We start from the raw sequence: 19,697 nt of genomic DNA on the forward strand, positions 1-19,697 counted from the left end.
TTATTTGCATGACTAACGAGAGGTGGTCTTAGAATAAGAGATGTCTAAAATGTTACCATCTTTTAAGCTAATCAAATCCTAAGGTATCAGGTGGAAATTTCAAAGTTGTAAGTGGGCTGGGCCTTTTGTTTGAAAAGGCCTATAACGAAGCTAAAAGTATCTTAAAACCCAGCCCAATAAAACTGCAAAACCCTAAACACGAACATTGACATATAAGAACCCGCCTCCTTCATCTTTAGGGTTACTACGGGAGAGAAGACGAAACACCAAAAGATGCAGATCTTCGTGAAAACCTTGACCGGCAAGACCATCACTCTCGAGGTCGAGAGCAGCGACACCATCGACAATGTCAAGGCCAAGATCCAAGACAAAGAAGGTATCATTCTTCTCCTTTCGATACATTTTTTTTTTTGTCTTTGTTTGAAGAAACTCAGATCTCTAATCATTCACTGGTTTCTCCTTTAGGAATCCCTCCGGATCAGCAGAGATTGATCTTCGCCGGAAAACAGCTCGAAGATGGCCGTACTTTGGCTGACTACAACATCCAGAAAGGTACGAATCATTCAAATCATTGTGTTGATCATTTCGATTATCCGAATGAATAAACTCTAATAGATTGTTATCATTTGTAAACAGAATCCACACTTCATCTTGTGTTGAGGCTTAGAGGAGGTATCATTGAGCCTTCATTGATGATGTTGGCTCGTAAGTACAACCAGGACAAGATGATTTGCCGCAAGTAAGCTTCAAATTTCTCCCTAAGATCTGTTTTGTTGGAGATTAGTTTAAAGTGTGATAGGAGGATTTAGTTGTTTTGTGGGAATTAACTTAGCTTCTCAAGCCATTAACAATGCGTGTTGAGGTTATAAATGTTCCCAATATCAACATTTTTCCATTCTCTAAACTTTGTCAGCTGGTCAAATTTCTCATCTTTCCAGATGATTTTCTTGAATGGTACATTTCTGCATATGATTTATTAGATAGCAACAAATATTCGTTATTGTGTATAGTTTGAAAATGTGTTGATCATTTTAGAACTTTTGTTGAAGTTTGTTTATTCTGATAGATGAATCATCTTGTGTTTAGTGTCATCTATCGTTTTTAATTAGGAGATTGTTCTAATGTCAATTCTTATCTTTTGTTAGGTGCTATGCTCGTCTTCACCCAAGGGCTGTCAACTGCAGGAAGAAGAAGTGTGGTCACAGCAACCAGGTTTGGTTTTGTTACTTTGCTTGTTTTTGTATATATTTGGTTTATAAGCTGAAATGATATCTGAACAATCTTTCTTGTTTTTTGATATCTTATTTGCAGTTGAGGCCTAAGAAGAAGATCAAGTAGAGATCAAGAATCCTATCTCTTGCTTGCTTCTGTTTGTTGTCTTCCCTTTGATAGGGTTTGCTTTTTTTGTTTCAGTGAATTTCTATGTTAAAAGATAATATCAGTAAAAGGATTTGGTTTTCTATTTATCCCGTATCGATTATTGGAGATTCTTGCTTAATTACAATCTATTTGTGCACACTCAAGTATCGTGAAAGAATGACGTGTGTGATTAGTATAAGTTTTACTCAGGATCAAAGACTAAAAAGTAATGGAACTTAAAATAATTCTCGTCGTTGGCCATAAGTTGTTTGCAAATTGCAAGTAGTAGTGTATTTTTTAAAGTTTGATTGATTTTATTGAGATTTCAAGCCCATCTAAGCGATGAACTATGTACAAATTGAATTGATAGAAAAAGAAACACAATAGGTTCCTCTTTTCTATAATATTGTCACAGACTCTCTCTCTTTCTTAACAAATTAATGAAATTTATTAACGAAAAGAACAAAAAGAATGAGGTGATCATTTAGCTCCTTGGTTCATCTTCAGAGGCTTCTGCATGTTCCATGCATTGAGGCTCTCTACGGTCACAGGCTGTGATCCGTTGTTAAAGACAAACAAATGAGCTTTTTCTCCTACTGCTTTTGTCGGATATACTCTAGATGTTATCACTGTCTTTCCTTTTGCACCAAAGCTCTCCACCACCGAGTGATCAATCTGCAAATCCAAATTAATTATTATGTTACGTATTTTCTTACAATACAATCATATTCAATAAAAATGAATAAGATTGTGAAGACGTACCAAACTCCTTAGAGAGATCTTTCCGTCAGCGAGATCAACATCAACAAAACCAGCAAACGAGGGTTTGTACATCCTCTGCTTTGCGTCAGAGCCTGTGTCTGTTTTGAGACTCGAACTGTCGATATATATGATTAAATGTTAGAAACTCTCAAATTATGATTAAGATGGTCTTCGAAGAAATATTGAAGACAAAAAAGTATATACACAAGTTAATTAGTGAGTTAGGAAAACATACGGCTTGGCGTCAGAGCACATGAGGACCTTAGGCTTGTTGGTTGAGGCATCTTTGAAGACTCTGAAGAAAACAGGAGTGTATTCTTCTAGGTCAGATGTAGCCAACGTGATCAGACCAAAAGGACCGACTCCGCCAGTCACATTTGAACCTTTCAAGTTACATAACTCTAGTGGTTTAGTTGTGAAGCTTGCGTCGAACTTTTCGGCTTTCTCTAGACTTCCAACGTTGAATGTCACATCCACATCCACCTGAGCAGGAGTGATTCCTTGGACCTCAAAGCGTTGGCCCATCTCCATTTTCTGGTTGGTCATTTGGACATTCTTTCCTCTCAATGACTCAATCTCTTCAATAGGCCAAAACACGAGTTGCTTACCGCTATAGTCAAGCAAGATTGTTCGTGGGATAAGCTGAACTCCGGCCCAACCCTTCAACGTATCATCTTCAACGGTGTCGGATTCATTGGCCCAACCCCAAAGAATTCTTCTCTTCTTCTTGTCATCAAAGAATGTCTTTGACGCATAGAAGTTACCATAATCAAATCTCAAACCATCCCAACCGTCAGGAGTGTTACCGTCTGGTCTGTATCGATCCTTCTTGGTGTCATACTTTCCAAGAGTATAGTACTCGTATCGGGTCAAGTCCAAACTAACCTTCAACACATGCTTGGCGTTTGGACCGTCGTAGCTGAAGTCCAAACCGTTTTTCTTGTCGGTTACGGATACCGGGAAGAAATCGGGACATTCCCACATACCGGTCTTCTTTCTGGAGTGGATAGGACGTTTGGTTTTGACCCATTTCTTGAAGTCACGACTTTTGTACATATAAGCGATTCCTCTGTGCTTTTTCTTTGAGCCAACAAGCATTCTCCAATACCCATCTTTTTTGTTGAACCAAGCCGTGGTTGGGTCACGGAAAGCGGATCCGTTCTCGCCATGATCGGGTTTTACGATTGGGTTATCGTCTGGTTTAATCCATGTCTTGAGGTATGGATCGGAAAGGTCTTGTGGAATTGCATAGTTTTGAATTTGAGTCTGGTTCTCGGTGATACCGGTGTAGAGGATGACCGGTCCTTTGCCCGGTACGTGGGTAGATGAACCGGACCATGTACCGTTGATGTCGAACCATTTGGATGGGTAAATAGCTGGTTCAAGGGCTTCCCAATTGATCAAGTCCTTAGAAACCGAGTGAGCCCACACAATGTTACCCCAAACCGCACCTTTGGGATTGTATTGGTAGAAGAGATGGTAGATTCCCTTGTAGAGCATTGGAGCTGTTTCAATTTTTGAATATTATTACATATATGTAATGTTTTTGTCATTAACTTATAAAAGAAAAAAAAAATTGTAATGGACCTACCATTCGGATCTGTTGGGGTCAAGAATGGATGCAAAACAACAAAACCAAAAGAAAAATAGGTTAGAACAATGTATTTTAGTTGATATAAACCTTAGTAATATTAGAATATGGGCTTCCAACTCAAAACCAATTGGCGATGAGTGGAGCATATATCTTATATACTAGTCAAGATCCCGTCCTTTCCAATGTTGGATAATATTATCCCTAATACGCCCCCTCAAGATGATGGCTCTAGCCATTGATCTCGGTATGCTCGGGCATGGATCGGCGGGCCAACTATTGGGCCGGGCCGATGGTGGATTGGATTTGGACATGTACGGATCGGGCTCTGATACCATATTAGAATATGGGCTTCCAACTCAAAACCAATTGGCGATGAGTGGAACATATATCTTATATACTAGTCAAGATCCCGTCCTTTCCAATGTTGGATAATATTATCCCTAATAAGTAATATTAGCAATTCAGCAACCAAATAAATATGAACTTGAATAAGATGTCACAATGTTGTACCGTTGATCCAATGGCGGGGAGGTTGAAAGTGATATGCGGTTCTGTGAAGAGGACTCACTGAATCCAATGATGTCGATTGTGATTGCAATTTCTTGAAAATTTTGTGAAATGCATCGACGCCATTATTGCTTATATTGATTAATACAATCAATAGTAATACAGAAACAAGCTTTGAAGCACTCATTGGTGCAAGAAAACCCTATGATCACAACAATTTATTTTGATTTTATTTTTCAATGTGTTAATAATTTTTTTTTATACCCTTTACAAAGAGAGAGAACTCTGTGATGAAAACAAAAGAGTTTTTGATTCAATGTTTATATAGAAGAAAAGAGGAGGGAAAAAATAGATTACTTTGAAGATAATCTGAATCCGTAAACTAATCTTAATCTCACGCTAAAATAAGAAGTACTCTCAATGTGGCTTGCAATCAATTTACTTTTTTTTTTTATTTTTTTTTTTTGTGCAAACTCAATCAATTTACTTTTGTTGTCTTTTTATCCATTTTTAACAACTCTTTTGTTCCAAATGAAAAGTCAAATCGTTTGGGTCAATTGTTTCGAGCTTTCGAGTAGATACGTAATCATATAGGGAGGTTTATAACCAGCTAACCTGAGCTAAGCGAAAAAATTGTAAAGTGCAAAACCAAGACCGGAAATGCAAAATCATTTCTATCTAAATCGGTAAACCGGATAAAAACACTAAACGGAATCGAGTAAAAGCTACGTCACTGTATCTTCCCATATTAGCCAACAAAAATCTTAAAATCCCAAAAAGCGAAAACAATCTCTCTTCTTTACTCAACATAATAATAATGAGTGAGCCGAATCGGGTACCCAAATCCATGACCCGACCCGTCGGAGGAACCGAGTACAGCTGGTGCAGAGCCATTGACGGCGGCACAGGTATCGCCGTCATAGCTCTCTTACTTTCCCGAACACCAAAACTCCAAAATCTCCAAAACACCCTCGACAAACTCCAGATTTACCATCCCACCCTCCGTTCCAACATCCGTTTCGACGCATCCGCTAACTCCTTCTCCTTCGTCGTAACGTCCGCCGCCGATTCCCGCGTCGAAATCCATCCCTTCGATTCCGAATCTACGGCTCAGATTATCCGAGATAGCGACGATCCATGCGCTGATCCACACAGGATCATCCTAGAACACGAGCTTAACAAAAACACGTGGATCAACCCACACCGTTGGATCAACTCCGAGTCACGCGTGTTCATCGTCAGTTTGTACGATCTAACCGACGACGGAGAGCAACGGATACTTGCATTTCGGCTGAACACGGCGGCGGTCGATCGTACTGCGGCGGTTACCCTTCTGAGAGAGTTTATGAAAGAGACGGCGTCTCACGGTTGCGAAAACGGTCCCGTGACGGCGGCGGGATTAGGTTATCCGATAGAGGAGCTGATTCCGAGTGGGAAAGGGAATAAACCGTTCTGGGCGCGTGGAATCGACGTGCTTGGGTACTCGTTGAACGCGTTTCGGTTTACGAATTTGAATTTCGTGGACGCAGAGAATTCGAATCGGAGATCGCAAGTGGTGAGGTTGAAATTGGAAAGAGATCAGACTCTCAAACTTGTGGCTGTGAGCTCTCCACCAACCATTCTATTAACTATGTGTTAATTAAAATTATTGCGTGTTAAGCATAGAGTATTAATATTTGTTTCCATTTTTGCGTATATGATTATGAATATAAAATATATCTCAGGAGGATAACATAATAATAGAGTTTTATTATTATGTCCATAATTTTGAGTGATTGGATATGGAGTCTGCAAATATTCATTGTTGCAATTGCATATGGATACATTTAATTTGTAACACAAAAAGGACTAAAAGAGGATGTTGGTATGTGCTAAAGCCTAGATTGTTTCTGAAAATTTGGAGCATTCAATCACTTTTTGTAGGGATGCAAGGCAAGAGGTTTAAAGCTATGGGCGACATTAGCAGCGTCGGGGCTAATCGCTGCGTATTCCTCGAAGAATCCAACGCCATACCAAGGAGAGAAATATGCCGTGGTGACTCTTTCGGATTGTCGTTCCATTCTTGAACCTCCTCTTACTTCTAATGACTTTGGTAAGCTCGATATTTGGGATTACTATAGCATTTGATGATCTATATGAGGAATGGATGTTCATAGATCTTCTTATGATTGCAACAAATTTTCTATGAGCCAGTGTGATATGGTTCAAGACCGCGAGTTTGAATGATTGAAATTGTAAACAATCGCAGTTGTTGTAACTGATCTTATGATTTCAACTTGATATATTTATTATTTTGTTTTCAGGTTTCTACCACGCAGGGATCCTTCACACACACGATTTAACCGGAGAAGAAACGCTCTGGGACCTAGCCAAAAGATGCTATGACTCGTTCACATCCGCAAAGAACTCGAACAAGCAGTTCACGGATATGTCGGATCTCAATTTCCTAATGTGCAAGGCCATAGAGAATCCTAATCTCACGCCTTCCTCGTCCTTGAGAACCGCTTTCATCTCCATATTTGAAGATCCTGTTATCGACGAGTCTCCAGAGCCTGAATTGGCTTCTGTTGGGGTGCATGATTACATCGGATGCGCATCTATCCACGGGGTTGGACCGTCGGTTGCGGTTTTCGATGCGCTTAGGGACGGGAAATTGGACTGTACGTTTGTGTATCCTTCGCCGTTGCATTCAAGAGAGCAGATGGATGGGCTGATTCAACATATGAAAACTATTCTTTTGGAAGGATCTGCTTCTTCCTTTTGATTTGTGTTTTGACAATCAAAACTCTCTCTTTTGTCCAGAGGCATAGATAGTCTCTGTAAAATATAGTCAAAATAAATTTACTTCGTATTCTCCTCATATGCTTCTGCAAACATCTACCATGAATAGAGTATATTCTTTTAAAAAATCAAATCAAAAAAATTTGTTCGTTGATTGTCATATACAATTCTATTTAAAAATAAATTTAATTGAACCATCCAAAATGTTAGGAAAAAATAGTGAACATTTGTTGTCAAAAATAGGATTTTAAATTGGAAACAGAAGCTGAAAGTGAAACTGATTAAAATTGAGAAAAAGAAGAAGAAAAATATAGAAAGTAAAAATTGCATTATTTCATTTTAGTGGAATCAGCAAATATTGCGGATGATAATTTAAGAATTGTGCTAAAGAAAGCTTATGGAATCAGCAAAACTCCAAACTATTTTTAGAGCACAAGACTTAGCCACAAAATCCTAACTTACTTGCCTCAATTTCAAGCTATCTTCATTTTAATTTGTGTTCAAATCATCTTTTTGTAAGATAACAACAAATCAAAGTGTGAAAATGGCAACGGATACAACAACTTTTCCAGAAGGAGATGCAGAAGCTGAACTAAATCCTGGCCAAAACAAGAATTTCGAAGTAGATCCTGTTTCATCAGAGATTGCTGCCGAAAAGGTATTTGATTTGAACGAATTTAAATAGATTCATTTTAGAACTATGACAAGATTTGTGATATCCTCCTTATTGAATGGTTGTGTTAATTTTGCATGAGTTTCTTAAATAAACCACCAAATATTAAAAGCTTTGATCACTTTTCCTTGTACACATGAGTTCACAATCTTATATTTTACTTTTGGATTTGAAATGTGAGAAGGTACAAAAAAACGTGGAAAAGAGAGAAAACGCAAAGGCAAAGAGAGACGCGGCGCAAACGCTTAAAAAGACGATCATAATATCAGCAGTGATCGTGGCCGTCGCAGGAGCCGCTTTTGCTATAACCAAGAAATTAAAAGAGAATAAATGATTTTATACAAGTTCATTTCTCAAATTTCCTTTGTAACTTTTTCTTACATAAGAAATTAAGAAAAATAACTCCCGATATTATATAATTATATTAAAATCTATAATTTTTGTTTTGATATGTAAATTTTAAAATTAAATAATGCAATTGAATACTTTTAATTATTTTTTTTCACAAAATGGTTTGGATAATGCGTTTAATGAATGTCATCAAAAATAAACGAAATGTGAAAAAGCTCAACGATCCAAGGCAAACTTAAAAAGCCCAATGGGTACAATACATACAGGCCCATAATTTACGATTGGTCCGTCCCATTATGTTTCTCTTCACATTTTTGGCGCCATCTGAAACTTTTCGCTTCCCGCCCAAATACTCTCCATTAACTCTCTCTCAAAGCCTAAAAACCTCAGAAGTTAGGGCTAATCATTCGCAACTCCGACGAGCGATTCATCTTCTCCAATAAGGTAAATCTTCTCCTTATAATTCTCTTCCCTTCGATTGAATTTCTCAAAATCGATTTCCTGGTTTTCAATTTTCTTACGAAACTGATTTATCAAATCGCTTTGGAATCTTTGAACGGTAGATAAAGAAAATGGATACATCAAGTCCTTCAGTTTTTGTGAACGGAGCTTTGATGAGGCGATACGTTGGGCAAAAAGTCAGAACTGTGATTCAAGTGATCGGTTCAGATATTGGATCTGTGGTCGGAAAATCTACTGATGATCTTCAGATCGTTGTTAGGGGATCGTCTCCGACTCCTCCTCTTACTACTTACCTTGAGGTTATTGGAATTGCTGAGAGTGATAACGCCATTCGAGCTGAAACTTGGACCAATTTTGGCAACAGTTTTGGTAATTTTACTGATTCCTTTACTACTGTTTTGTTGAGTATATCAGATTTGCTAAAAAAAGTTTCAGTTTCAATGCCTTCGTCGAAAACTCATTTGCAAGAAGCATGAAAATTAGTCAAAGTGGAAGCTAATATCTTGGATTAGGAATTGAGTTGTGTTTTAATATTTTTGGGTTGCAGATCCACACAACTACAACGAGCTATGTAAGCTAGCAAATGGGGAGTTCAAGCACTTGTTCATCTAATGCTGTGATGGTGATGATTATCGAAGCGAGTTCTTTTGCAGATGGTTATGCCTCATATCTATTTTGATGTCTCACCATTTTCTGGTCCTAAGATTTTCTTTACTTGGTCTATGTAACAACTTCTTAATCTATTACAACTAAGCTTCTATTGCTGTTTTGTTTATGAATTGAGCTACTAAAACACTAAACAAAACACCATTTTCTTCTTGGCAGATAGTATTTTGCTCTGGAATTAGAATTATATTGGGATTTGCTTTATTAGCTTCTTTGATAAATATTGTGAAAGCAGACCCTTTTCTAATAAAATTTCTTGCCAGTGTAATACAGAATTTTAATATGAATTAGCTCAAAAGGACGATTTTTTAATAACCTTGGTTGAGAAAAAAGGTTTCTACAACCATAGTATTGGTGGTGTTGCTAATTACGCAATGTCTTACTGAAACTGACGAGTAATTTTGGGCCGAGAGGAGAGGGAATTAAATACAAATCTCAGTCCTGCTTCAAGGCTTTTGTGATGATTGACTTAGCAGCCAAAATTCCGATGTAAGCCAATGTGGTGACTGTAATACCTGCAACAAGGACTGCATTGTCGTATGCTGCGTGCTGGACTGTGTACACATGCACCCTTATAGTGTCCCAGTTGCTTTCCGTCCACACTGGATCAACCATCCCCATAGAATCTGATGAGTTCTGTGGTAGAATTGTCCAAGCTCCATCGTTATACTTCAATCGGGTTGAATAAGCTGGAACATACCTGCCAAAACCAGAACTTAATAAGTGATGCTCAGGCAACAAATTGGTTAGGCCACATACAACATCTCAGACCAGGGGAAGAAGAAAATGATGATAGGTTCAATTCAAAGGTCAACAAACTAAAGATAGACTCTCTCCCAAGTATAAAGAGACTCCACTTCTGAAGCCTATCCTAATTAATAATTCCTATCAAATGCCTACCAGACTTAAAATTTGCGTCTATTTTAGGACATCAGACAACTTGAGCATTCAAACCGAAATGCAATTTCCAAGTGAACAGGCTTTACCTGGTTGTGGAGACCACACATGTTCCCTCCTTGTTGCTCTCTGCTTTAATGCATACTTCGTCGGTTTTGCTACAGACTCCTTTTGAACAAACTGAGGTTGTGTTCCCCTTCTGGACAGATGTTTTATCTGCCAGAAAGTTCCATAGGAATCTAGAAACATCACCGACGTAACCAAGGTAAGGTTTGGAGGAAGGTTCACCGAGGATGACTCCAGCATAGTTGCCTGGGCAAGTGTTTGTTGGTGAAATATAGTCTTTTACCAAGTTGCAAGATAAGCCCGGTTCACAAGCTAAAAGACAGGTTAAAAGCTCTTCAATGAAAGAAGCATTGACATGGATGGATCCCAGAGCTGAATTGCTTGTATCTTTGTTGTCACTTGCAAGGATGTAAAGTGTACGGGCCACAACTGAAGCAGCAGCTACTACAGACGAGGAGTTGATATTTGCTGCAATACAATACCAGAAAGGAATCAAAAAGTGTTAAATGGGGTTTAGGAGGGACAAGAAGAGAAAGATGGGCTGTGACTCTTCTTACACAAGTCATCGAGGTGACTATGGTAGAACTTATTCACAAACTTGGTATCAAAGTCTTCAAGTACAACAGCTGAAGTCTGAGGGTTCTGCAACAATGAATATTGATGTTATACCTTTTTCACTAGGAAATCTGGTTCAGAATCACATAACAGTAAGCAAGTATACTTCTCCTATCATATTCATGATCAATCGAAGGTGAAGTATATACAAAGAGTTATTTCTCTTTCAAAGTCCAAATACACATTTCAATTGTCTTTCCATCTATTTGCTTAGAATATATATTGTACCTTTCTCATGAAAGCCATCAAGGAAGATGGGGGTATTCCAGGGTTTGCAGTATCAGCTGAAAGAATTTTTATGTTCTTGGATGCAAGTGAATCCTGAGCTATTTTTAAAGCATCCAGTGTCATGTTTGTAACTGAAGAAACCTAAAGCGAACACCAAAAGTGGAGGTTAAGTTGCCTATGACAGTTTTCACATTATCTAACAAATTATGTAAGAGTTTCATGGTATCAGGAATTTCTCACTCTAGTTTTATGAGCAAAGAAGGTGTTTATCCCTCCACTTAAACCTTTTCCAACGGATCCTATTTCAAGCACCTGTTAGAAACAGAAGACAACAATTTGAATTCGATCTTTAGATTTAGAGAATTGTGCACCTTCAATTTCACAAGGATCACTAATTAAGTAAGAAACTTTCTCTCTGCACTACTAAGGAACAAATAAGTTGCAGTAACGATGAACCACATGCAACTTTTTCCACAAAGGATTTCATGCATAAGACTAAATGTATCTACCAACTTTGTCAGATCAAAACAATAAAGATTACCGTTTCAATCGAAGTATCGCTAAGGCCTGCGACAGCATCTGAATGCAGATCTAATTCGTGTAAGAACCTCCTGCTGCCAAGGTAACCCCATGTCTCTCCGGTCAGAACCAAAAACACAAGCTGCATTCATTTAGGATTTACATGTATTAAAGCTTGCGAACAACAAAAAGCGTGAAATAACACTTAATCACATGGTACACTTGTGTGCTAGAAACTTAATAGATTTGGCAATTATATTTATTCACTGGCACCTGCTTTTTGAGATTACTTAAACCATCAACTCGAGAAAGAGCATCAACTGCTCCCAGAAGAGCTACCAGACCCTGAAAGAAGGAGAACGCGTTGAGGCTTGAGCAATGAATCGGGAAAAGAAGAATAAGAAGAGTAAATAAATGTATTCTAGATCAACACAAAAGCAGAAAATAGCGAGATCTCACAGATATTGGTGAATCTGCACCAAAACTTTTGTCACGGAAAAACGATGCAGAATCCATGGAGGCCACAGTGAGCACAACTGGTTTGCGATTGTTGGAAGACGAAACACTGATTGGTGGAAGCGAGGACCAAACACTGTCCTTCATAACAAGTTATTAGAAAACCAACGTATCCTTTAAAAGGTCTTCATATTTCTTGAAATCAGACAGTAATAAAGAAATTTAAACCTCCTAAATTTTTACCTATATCCGCCCAATGGCAGGCAAGTTCCTTCCTGCAAACAAGCCTCCGAATTATGTGTTCCAGCTTTGGTAGTCTAATACAAAAAAAATAGAGAAGTGGTTAATATAAGTCAAAGTGAAGATCCATAAAGCTAGTTAACGTTCCAGTGAGCAAGATTGCTAAAGCCATATACCTCCATAACCATATTGAACTCAGCAACATCACTGGTATATGTTCCATGCTTCATCTTTTTCTTGGAAAGGATCTGCACAATTATATTAGGATCTAAATATATAGTTGACAACCTGAAAAAGTGAAGCTATCCACATAAACTATACACATTTAGATTGCTACCAACAACATATTATCCAATGACACAGTTGACCAGCCGTTTAAATGCCACTACCACAAGACAAATGGAAAGGCAATGGTTGGGTCCAATTGCAGGCTATGAAAAGCAAAAAGCATTTAAAAGCTACAGACGCAGCTGGGTGTTGCCTTCAGCTGGATGAGACAAACATTCACGGACCAAATTTGTATTCCTATTTAAAATTCTGCAGACTAATTCAGTTTAAACTAGGAGTATTCATTTCATATGACCTTGAAGAAACAGATCTGACGCAACATTTCACAGCCATATCTTCATCAAGCAATACTGCTCTTAAGAGTGACCAACAGTCATAATGCCTCTCTAAGCCATGAGTTCATTTCTCAATTTAGCTTTTCTGAAAACACAAATAGGCACATTTCAAATTTGCAAAAGAATGCAAGTTTGAAGGATTACCTCCTGCACAGCTGATATGCCACTTTCTGACAATAAGTACACAGGAAAATTATAATTTTTCCACATGATGCTTGATGCCTGCAAATAAACATTTTTTTAACAATGGTCAATGTCTAGAGACTTATCGCCTGCAAGACTGCAACTACTCATAAGAATTAAAATCATTTTTTCTTCATAGAAAAACAATAAGAGGAACTATATTTTTATTAAGGTAGATAAATATGCAACTGATTTATGAACTTCTTTATAAGTGATCATATAGGCAGTTACATCTATTCCTCTTGTACAAGTATACCAAAAATAAACTATAAAGAAAAGGATTTATGGTATTTGTGTGTTAGTTCCAGAAGGAAACAGCATATAACTCAGAAATGCTTGACTATGGAATTGGTGATAACTGATTGAAACAATTTCCAACCCACTACAAAAGAGTTCACAGGAAGAAGTAACTTCAAAGATTCAGACAGAGTTTATGCTACCATACAGCTGAATTCCATTTGTACTCAACGTTTTCATAGGGTGAAAACTGCGCTTGAGGAAACTTTTTATCAGGAGAAAAGCCTACAAAAAATAAGAACGAAACACTTGCACCATGAACATAGATAAGAAGTATCAAGTACTATGTTTGAGGGAAATAAGAAAAGAAATCAATATATAAGGAAATAGCCATTCAAGTTGACAGAATCATAAATATGTGGATCGATATGGTACCTTTTAACTTTTGTTGGAAATTAGATCCTGATTGAACTAGAACACCACCAATTTTGCTAGCAAAGCTCAAATCACTTGACACCCTGGAAAGGGCACAAAGAGGAGTGATCCTTTGTTATTTCTACTGAATAGAGTGTCTAAGCGATGAACAATGCCAGAAGTAAGCCAGACTGCAGGATTCTAGTGTAAAGTGCGTAGAGGTATACCTACTTTCAGTTTGTCGAATGAAAATAAAGCGAAAAAAATCCAATGAATTACAGTTCTACTGAGTACCTAATCCATTCCAGATGCACCAACAACCAAGTGACTACATGTATAGCAGAGTTCAAAAAGAGGGTATACTCATTGCAATCTGTTGTTTCACTCTCATGCAAAAGAAGAAAACTAAAATGATTTGCCTTAAATACTAAAGTACTAGTGAAAACGAACTCTGTAATTACAAGCTGATTTGGCGCACACCACAATCTAAATCTTGTTTGACATTAGGAAATAAATGACAACTAGACTTATTTCATGCATAGGTATATGCTGCTTAGCACGGTCAAGCACTACTCCACAAGTTAAGAGATTAATTACAAAACCGAATAGAGGTCATACAAATTTTTTAAATGACAAAGGAGACATGCCTGGTAAAGAAATCTTCCATTTCATCAGCTGTAACCAAAATAGTGTGTGGCTGAACCAAATCTTTAACGTCCTTTAACTTTATGATTGGAGCCACCACTTTACTTATTCCAGGATCTGAGTATTTATAAACATAAAAGGTAAGGGAACTCATCAACAGATAAAAACCACTTAGTTAAGTCCCAGAAGAAGCTTACTTGAACATCCAATCTCTCCAGAAAGATTGAGAAGCCGTACACAAGGATACCCATCAACAGCAACATACATTAGCTTTTGAAGATCAGGAACAGATTCAATAGATGCAATCTCACCTACACAAAATTGGAAACAGTAATCACAAAATAAGAAAATCTTAACATAGTTGGGTCTTTCAAGAAACAAACAAACAGTGATCAGATAGATAAAACTGATAATCTAAAGTGGGACAAAGAGACCTCAATGAATCAAATTACAAACCAAACAAACTAAAAGTCAAATGTTGTATCAAAAATCAACAAAAGATGAGGCAATCGACGAAACTTACTAGCGAGAGAGACATGAAGAGGAAGGATTGAAACTAGAACAAGTGCTAAAGCAATAGCAACAAGACGAAGAAGTCCCATTGCCATAGCTGCAGCTAGAAAGTTGGAATCAGCGGAAGCTATCTGGAAATCATCGCTGCAGATAGGACCAGAAATGAAACCGATTTCATAAAAGATAGAACATTACGAGCCCAGAATCGGAAGAAGCAGTACCTGGGAAACGACAAGGGGGGAGATTGGAAGAGAGAGCTCCGATTCGCCGGAGAAAGGAAACCTAGTGCGGAATTACGCGGTGGGAGTCTGAGATTTATCGTGCGGATTCTTATGACTTTGTTCCACTTTTATGATTCGGACTTTCAAAATTCCCAAAGATTAGAAAAATTGAGGTACTAATTAGTTTTTTTTTTTTTATCAAACAGGTACTCATATTTTGTGTCGATTTTAATAATTAAAGTAATTAAGTGAACCATTTTGTTTATACAAAAAATATTTATTTTCATTCATCAAGGTTATTATTTTTTATTTTTTTTCTCTCCCTCTATATTACTTACAAATGAAACTAGAAAAGAAAATTACAATCGGACATGCCTTTTGATAAAGGTTATTATTTTTGTAAAAAAAATTTATGTTTTATTTTTTCTTAATTCGTTTTTTTTTGCTAATAAATCATTTAGTCTTTTAAAATAGTTGTTGATTTATATTATTGCTTGGGCTTCATTTTTTTAAAAATGATATAATATTTATTGGGCTATTATTTGGTAGATAGACAAGTTTTGGCTCGAAATTGAAAAAACATACTGTATATGACCCTAAACCTACAATTTAAAGAAAAAAATTTCCATATATAAAACAAACTCTGTGTTAATTATAGAAACCGTGTTAATTTAAAAAACATTGATAGTATTTGAGTGAAATTCGGGAAAATAACAAGAAATTTGAGTGAAAAAGGCGCAAATTATCATCCAACTTGAAAGTAATTTTTTGCATAAAAATGAATTTTGTCGTATATTAAGATCGGTAATAACCCGTAATATAAGATTTGTAGCATCATAATAAAAGTCTCGCTTAGGCATCTTTTAGGTCATATCATACAAAAATTTCAACACCTGAGCTGCGCGAATAAACAAACACTTGTTCATCCTCTCCGTAATTCTCAAAATTAGGGTTTTCTTCCGGCAGCTCTCTCTCTCTCTCTCGCCTTTAAGGTACCTTTCTCTCTCTCTTTCTTCATCTCATTGCGCCTCTCTTCTTATCCTTTCGTGAATCTTTTTTTGGTTGGGGTCCAAAATTGGGATTTGAAACTCTTCTTATCTTAAATTGAATCTTGCTCTCATTTTTGTTCCAATGATTGCTAAGTAGCTTAAACGCCTTTTGATTGATATTTCTCTGAGTTTTAGCTATGTACATGGGTATTGGGTGGTTGTTCTTAATTGGTATCATTGTGGTCAATTTCGTGTAAAAATGTCTGAAATAATCAAATTAACAGGTTAGATTGGCAGCATAAAAAATTTCACTTGCAATTCTGAACAATGTCTCTTGTGGGATGGAGCTGGAGTTTTCTAAGCAGAGATACTATTTTCTCTTTAGCTCTTCTTTTTTCTTGCTAATCACTACCAAGTCCTATGATATCATGGTTTTTTTCCGCTCTCAGGGGTCATTCGTTTCTTAATTTTTGTTTCACCTGTTGAGCATTTCATCGCCCTCTTCTTTGTTTGTCACCTTTTTCTTTGTTAACTACTTTGGAATTCCTTTTTTAGCCGCATTATGGCAACGCGTCAATTCGAACTTCTTTTTCTTCTTTTCTATTGGCCTCTTATTGTTTCTTTTCCAACCTTTCCTCGGTTCTTTTCTCTCTCCCCACTTGCTTCTTGCTTCTGTGTCTCCTCCACAGTTGTCTTGCAAGCGTTCTTTTCTAGATACTTAAGATGTCAAGGACGAGGACTGCTGCTTCTGAGGCTCACGATTCAATGGAGTCTGAAGAAAGGGTAGACCTTGACGGTGACAATGATCCTGAGGAGATTCTGGAGGAGGAAGTTGAATACGAAGAAGTTGAAGAGGAGGAGGAAATTGAAGAGATAGAAGAGGAGATAGAGGAGGAGGTGGAAGTGGAAGAAGAGGAGGAGGATGCTGTTGCAACGGAAGAGGAAGAAGAAAAGAAAAGGCATGTTGAACTCCTTGCACTTCCTTCACATGGTTCAGAGGTTTATCTTGGAGGGATTCCTACTGATGCTACTGAAGGGGACTTAAAGGGCTTCTGTCAATCAATAGGAGAAGTTACTGAGGTAACTTGACATCTTCTTAGCTAACCTATGGTTGTGTTTTAATTTATCTCGTGCTGAGTTTGGTGTGATGTCAACAGGTTAGGATAATGAGGGAAAAGGAATCTGGTGATGGAAAGGGGTATGCATTTGTGACATTCAGAAACAAGGACTTAGCATCTAAAGCAATTGATACTCTAAATAGCACTGAATTCAGAGTAAATTCTTTGACCCAATTCTTAATAGTTACTTAGAATTCTTGATGGATTGGTGTTTCAGAATTTTTCTGGCTCTTATTTGTTTGTTAACTTAATGTTATTCAATAGGGTAAAAGGATAAAATGTTCGACTACCCAAGCAAAGCATCGTCTCTTTCTTGGTAATGTTCCTAGAAATTGGACTGAGTCAGACATTAAGAAAGCAGCGAATAGAATTGGTCCAGGCGTTCAAATTGTCGAACTCCCAAAGGTTTGTCTCCTGCAACTTGGATAAGTTTCAGCCCATTGTGTATATTAAGTTATTGCTGTAACTTTCATCTCAAGTTCATGTATAATTGTAACTTACAGAAGTAAATTTTCTGTAGAAATTTAAGACATACCTTTCTCATTCACTTGATCAGTTTTCTATTTGGTTTTGTGAAAATCACAGGAACCACAAAATATGGGCCGGAATCGTGGATTTGCTTTCATCGAGTATCACAACCATGCATGTGCTGAATACTCGAAACAAAAAATGTCAAATCCGAGTTTTAAGCTTGATGATAATGCCCCAACTGTAAGCTGGGCTGAATCAAGGAGTGGAGGAGGAGGAGACTCTTCGGCTTCCCAGGTTTGCTTCATTAGAACCTTTCTTACAAATAAATAATAGAAGCAGCAACAGTTATCACTACCAAAAAAATTATCTTCATAGAGACATGTGTTCTACAAATGTTTAGAAAAGAGATCTTACGATTATGCTGTGTGGAATGATTGCAGGTCAAGGCATTGTACATCAAGAACTTGCCTAGAGATATAACACAAGAACGTCTAAAGGCATTATTTGAACATCACGGGAAAATACTGAAAGTGGTGATTCCACCAGCAAAACCAGGAAAGGAAGACAGTAGATACGGATTTGTGCATTATGCAGAGAGGACAAGTGTCATGCGAGCTTTGAAAAACACTGAAAGATATGAGATTGATGGTATGGTCCATTCCGAATAATCTTTTTCTGTATACTCTCTTCTTTTGATGTCTCTCAATACTAAAAGGTATCCCCATTTTATATACAGGTCATATGTTGGATTGTACTCTGGCAAAGCCTCAAGCGGATCAAAAGGCGAATGCAAATACAGTTCAGAATGTGCAGAAATCACAATTGCAACCAAACTATCCTCCTCTTCTTAGTTATGGCATGGCTCCTAGTCCTTTTGGTGCTCTTGGTGGATTTGGAGCTTCTGCCTACTCACAAGTGAGATTTCTACTACTTATCGATCAAATCATTATCTTTTGAGAAGAACTTTGTGATATATATTTGAGTATAATTTTGGGGGAATTATGCAGCCATTAATGCATGCGGGAGGTCACGCAGCTGGTGGAATGTCGATGATGCCAATCATGTTACCCGATGGAAGAATCGGATACGTCTTGTAAGTTCTTGTTTATACTCTATACGGATCTCATGCGTTTGCTATAAGATAGGTGTACTGATCTGATGTGTTGAATGTAATAGGCAACAGCCTGGACTAGCAGCTATGCCACAACCACCACCAAGGCCTTCTCCACCATATAGGGGAGGCAGCGGTTCGAGCAGCAGCAGCAGCAGCAAACGGAGTAGTGACAATGGTAGAGGACGAAGCCGTTACAATCCTTATTAGTAATTTAATAAATCTGTCTTCTTTATTTGGAAAAACACCCCCAAACCAAGTCACCAAAACAAACAAAAAAAAGTCAATGTTAACCATTGTTGTTTTCTTCTTTATGCCATTTGTTTTGACTCTTTAAGATTTTGAGGGTGAAAATGGGGTTTCGTTTTAACTTATGTTCTGTATATTATGGGTTTTTCATGTTCTTTCTAAATTACAATTTTGTTTGTTTATGTCTTTTTTCTGTTATTCATGTATGGTTTAAGCTTACTAGTCGATATGTATTGACATCAGGATTTCTGCCGAAGATGAAAACTTAATGAATTTGTTTGGTCTTCCCATTCTTTTTGACTACATGCTACTTCTTTCAGAACTTCATATAATGTCAGAGCCAAACTTATTCAAGCGTATCGCAAAGACCTCACTTACAAATGGTTGAGCTTTCCGCCTGCCGAGCTTTCGGTAAACACCTCTCATCGAGGGTTGCGCTACGTATCGAATCATTTTGTTGGTTTTGTGGAGAAAGATCCCACATTAGAAAGATGGGAAGGGACTTAAGTAGTATATAAGGGATTTGGGCGGCCAATCCACTCATTGCCAATTGGTTTTAAGTTGGAAGCCCATGAAACTTAACATGGTATCAGAACCCGATCCATACGCTGACCCATTAATCCGGCCCGGAAAATGATGACCCAAAGGAAGGTTCAATTCTGTCGAGATAGCTAGAAGAGCATTATCTCGATGGGGCGTGATGGATTCTGTCGAGATTAATGGCTAGAAGAGTCATTATCTAGGGGC

The 19,697-nt window shown here is 37.6% G+C and overlaps 7 protein-coding genes across 8 annotated transcripts; 5 read left to right on the top strand and 2 right to left on the bottom strand.

The window, feature by feature from the left end:
• Positions 1-15: 15 nt before the first annotated feature.
• Positions 16-1,498, top strand: LOC110228288 (ubiquitin-60S ribosomal protein L40-2). The gene is made up of 5 exons (XM_021025099.1): positions 16-376; positions 466-552; positions 637-739; positions 1,146-1,212; positions 1,312-1,498. The coding sequence occupies exons 1-5, from the start codon at positions 274-276 to the stop codon at positions 1,336-1,338; spliced, it is 387 nt and encodes a 128-aa protein (XP_020880758.1). The 5' UTR covers positions 16-273; the 3' UTR covers positions 1,339-1,498.
• Positions 1,499-1,648: 150 nt separating this feature from the next.
• On the bottom strand, positions 1,649-4,547 carry LOC9312227 (beta-fructofuranosidase, insoluble isoenzyme CWINV2). The gene is made up of 5 exons (XM_002877829.2): positions 4,226-4,547; positions 3,713-3,721; positions 2,357-3,626; positions 2,122-2,236; positions 1,649-2,034 (listed from the first exon to the last, which is right to left on the bottom strand). Exons 1-5 carry the CDS (start codon positions 4,407-4,409, stop codon positions 1,840-1,842), a joined length of 1,773 nt encoding a protein of 590 aa, XP_002877875.1. The 5' UTR covers positions 4,410-4,547; the 3' UTR covers positions 1,649-1,839.
• Positions 4,548-4,867: 320 nt separating this feature from the next.
• LOC9313944 lies at positions 4,868-7,082 on the top strand. The gene is made up of 3 exons (XM_002876113.2): positions 4,868-5,822; positions 6,146-6,314; positions 6,526-7,082. The coding sequence occupies exons 1-3, from the start codon at positions 5,040-5,042 to the stop codon at positions 6,984-6,986; spliced, it is 1,413 nt and encodes a 470-aa protein (XP_002876159.1). The 5' UTR covers positions 4,868-5,039; the 3' UTR covers positions 6,987-7,082.
• A 377-nt stretch (positions 7,083-7,459) lies between these two features.
• Positions 7,460-8,096, top strand: LOC9312228. The gene is made up of 2 exons (XM_021024539.1): positions 7,460-7,661; positions 7,861-8,096. The coding sequence occupies exons 1-2, from the start codon at positions 7,548-7,550 to the stop codon at positions 8,008-8,010; spliced, it is 264 nt and encodes an 87-aa protein (XP_020880198.1). The 5' UTR covers positions 7,460-7,547; the 3' UTR covers positions 8,011-8,096.
• A 267-nt stretch (positions 8,097-8,363) lies between these two features.
• On the top strand, positions 8,364-9,268 carry LOC9312229 (replication protein A 14 kDa subunit A). Its single transcript, XM_021024538.1, has 3 exons — positions 8,364-8,471; positions 8,591-8,858; positions 9,037-9,268. The coding sequence occupies exons 2-3, from the start codon at positions 8,600-8,602 to the stop codon at positions 9,099-9,101; spliced, it is 324 nt and encodes a 107-aa protein (XP_020880197.1). The 5' UTR covers positions 8,364-8,471; positions 8,591-8,599; the 3' UTR covers positions 9,102-9,268.
• Positions 9,269-9,374: 106 nt separating this feature from the next.
• On the bottom strand, positions 9,375-15,181 carry LOC9312230 (nicastrin). Its single transcript, XM_021024535.1, has 17 exons — positions 15,013-15,181; positions 14,802-14,935; positions 14,476-14,589; positions 14,281-14,395; positions 13,655-13,737; positions 13,428-13,504; positions 12,944-13,021; positions 12,353-12,424; positions 12,180-12,253; positions 11,940-12,072; positions 11,754-11,825; positions 11,503-11,622; positions 11,202-11,273; positions 10,962-11,102; positions 10,676-10,760; positions 10,142-10,586; positions 9,375-9,855 (listed from the first exon to the last, which is right to left on the bottom strand). The coding sequence occupies exons 2-17, from the start codon at positions 14,884-14,886 to the stop codon at positions 9,591-9,593; spliced, it is 2,031 nt and encodes a 676-aa protein (XP_020880194.1). The 5' UTR covers positions 14,887-14,935; positions 15,013-15,181; the 3' UTR covers positions 9,375-9,590.
• A 681-nt stretch (positions 15,182-15,862) lies between these two features.
• On the top strand, positions 15,863-19,236 carry LOC9313945 (heterogeneous nuclear ribonucleoprotein R). Of its 2 annotated transcripts, none has more exons than XM_021024536.1 (9): positions 15,863-16,004; positions 16,286-17,081; positions 17,159-17,275; positions 17,384-17,524; positions 17,705-17,884; positions 18,031-18,238; positions 18,327-18,505; positions 18,598-18,683; positions 18,767-19,236. In XM_021024536.1, exons 2-9 carry the CDS (start codon positions 16,725-16,727, stop codon positions 18,909-18,911), a joined length of 1,413 nt encoding a protein of 470 aa, XP_020880195.1. In that variant the 5' UTR covers positions 15,863-16,004; positions 16,286-16,724; the 3' UTR covers positions 18,912-19,236. The 2 variants fall into 2 exon arrangements, with proteins under 2 accessions (XP_020880195.1, XP_020880196.1); XM_021024537.1 differs by having other exon boundaries at positions 16,691-17,081.
• The last annotated feature ends 461 nt before the right edge of the window (positions 19,237-19,697 follow it).

The sequence above is a fragment of the Arabidopsis lyrata genome (genome assembly GCF_000004255.2).
Source record: "Arabidopsis lyrata subsp. lyrata unplaced genomic scaffold ARALYscaffold_5, whole genome shotgun sequence".
NCBI lineage: Eukaryota > Viridiplantae > Streptophyta > Magnoliopsida > Brassicales > Brassicaceae > Arabidopsis > Arabidopsis lyrata.

Bases quoted from the DNA above. Each gene is read 5' to 3' on its own strand.
- LOC110228288 (XM_021025099.1), top strand. From the start codon at position 274: ATGCAGATCTTCGTGAAAACCTTGACCGGCAAGACCATCACTCTCGAG. The intron at 377-465 runs GTATCATTCTTC...TTTCTCCTTTAG, and splicing joins CAAGATCCAAGACAAAGAAG to GAATCCCTCCGGATCAGCAG. The intron at 740-1,145 runs GTAAGCTTCAAA...ATCTTTTGTTAG, and splicing joins GACAAGATGATTTGCCGCAA to GTGCTATGCTCGTCTTCACC.
- LOC9312227 (XM_002877829.2), bottom strand. From the start codon at position 4,409: ATGAGTGCTTCAAAGCTTGTTTCTGTATTACTATTGATTGTATTAATC. The intron at 2,237-2,356 runs GTATGTTTTCCT...ATATATCGACAG, and splicing joins ATGTGCTCTGACGCCAAGCC to TTCGAGTCTCAAAACAGACA. The intron at 2,035-2,121 runs GTACGTCTTCAC...TTGGATTTGCAG, and splicing joins AGATCTCTCTAAGGAGTTTG to ATTGATCACTCGGTGGTGGA.
- LOC9313944 (XM_002876113.2), top strand. From the start codon at position 5,040: ATGAGTGAGCCGAATCGGGTACCCAAATCCATGACCCGACCCGTCGGA. The intron at 5,823-6,145 runs GTGAGCTCTCCA...CACTTTTTGTAG, and splicing joins AGACTCTCAAACTTGTGGCT to GGATGCAAGGCAAGAGGTTT. The intron at 6,315-6,525 runs GTAAGCTCGATA...TTTTGTTTTCAG, and splicing joins TCTTACTTCTAATGACTTTG to GTTTCTACCACGCAGGGATC.
- LOC9312228 (XM_021024539.1), top strand. From the start codon at position 7,548: ATGGCAACGGATACAACAACTTTTCCAGAAGGAGATGCAGAAGCTGAA. The intron at 7,662-7,860 runs GTATTTGATTTG...AAATGTGAGAAG, and splicing joins CAGAGATTGCTGCCGAAAAG to GTACAAAAAAACGTGGAAAA.
- LOC9312229 (XM_021024538.1), top strand. From the start codon at position 8,600: ATGGATACATCAAGTCCTTCAGTTTTTGTGAACGGAGCTTTGATGAGG. The intron at 8,859-9,036 runs GTAATTTTACTG...TTTGGGTTGCAG, and splicing joins CAATTTTGGCAACAGTTTTG to ATCCACACAACTACAACGAG.
- LOC9312230 (XM_021024535.1), bottom strand. From the start codon at position 14,886: ATGGCAATGGGACTTCTTCGTCTTGTTGCTATTGCTTTAGCACTTGTT. The intron at 14,590-14,801 runs GTAAGTTTCGTC...AATTTTGTGTAG, and splicing joins TCTTCATGTCTCTCTCGCTA to GTGAGATTGCATCTATTGAA. The intron at 14,396-14,475 runs GTAAGCTTCTTC...ATAAATACTCAG, and splicing joins TGGAGAGATTGGATGTTCAA to ATCCTGGAATAAGTAAAGTG.
- LOC9313945 (XM_021024536.1), top strand. From the start codon at position 16,725: ATGTCAAGGACGAGGACTGCTGCTTCTGAGGCTCACGATTCAATGGAG. The intron at 17,525-17,704 runs GTTTGTCTCCTG...TGAAAATCACAG, and splicing joins AAATTGTCGAACTCCCAAAG to GAACCACAAAATATGGGCCG. The intron at 18,239-18,326 runs GTATGGTCCATT...TTTTATATACAG, and splicing joins TGAAAGATATGAGATTGATG to GTCATATGTTGGATTGTACT.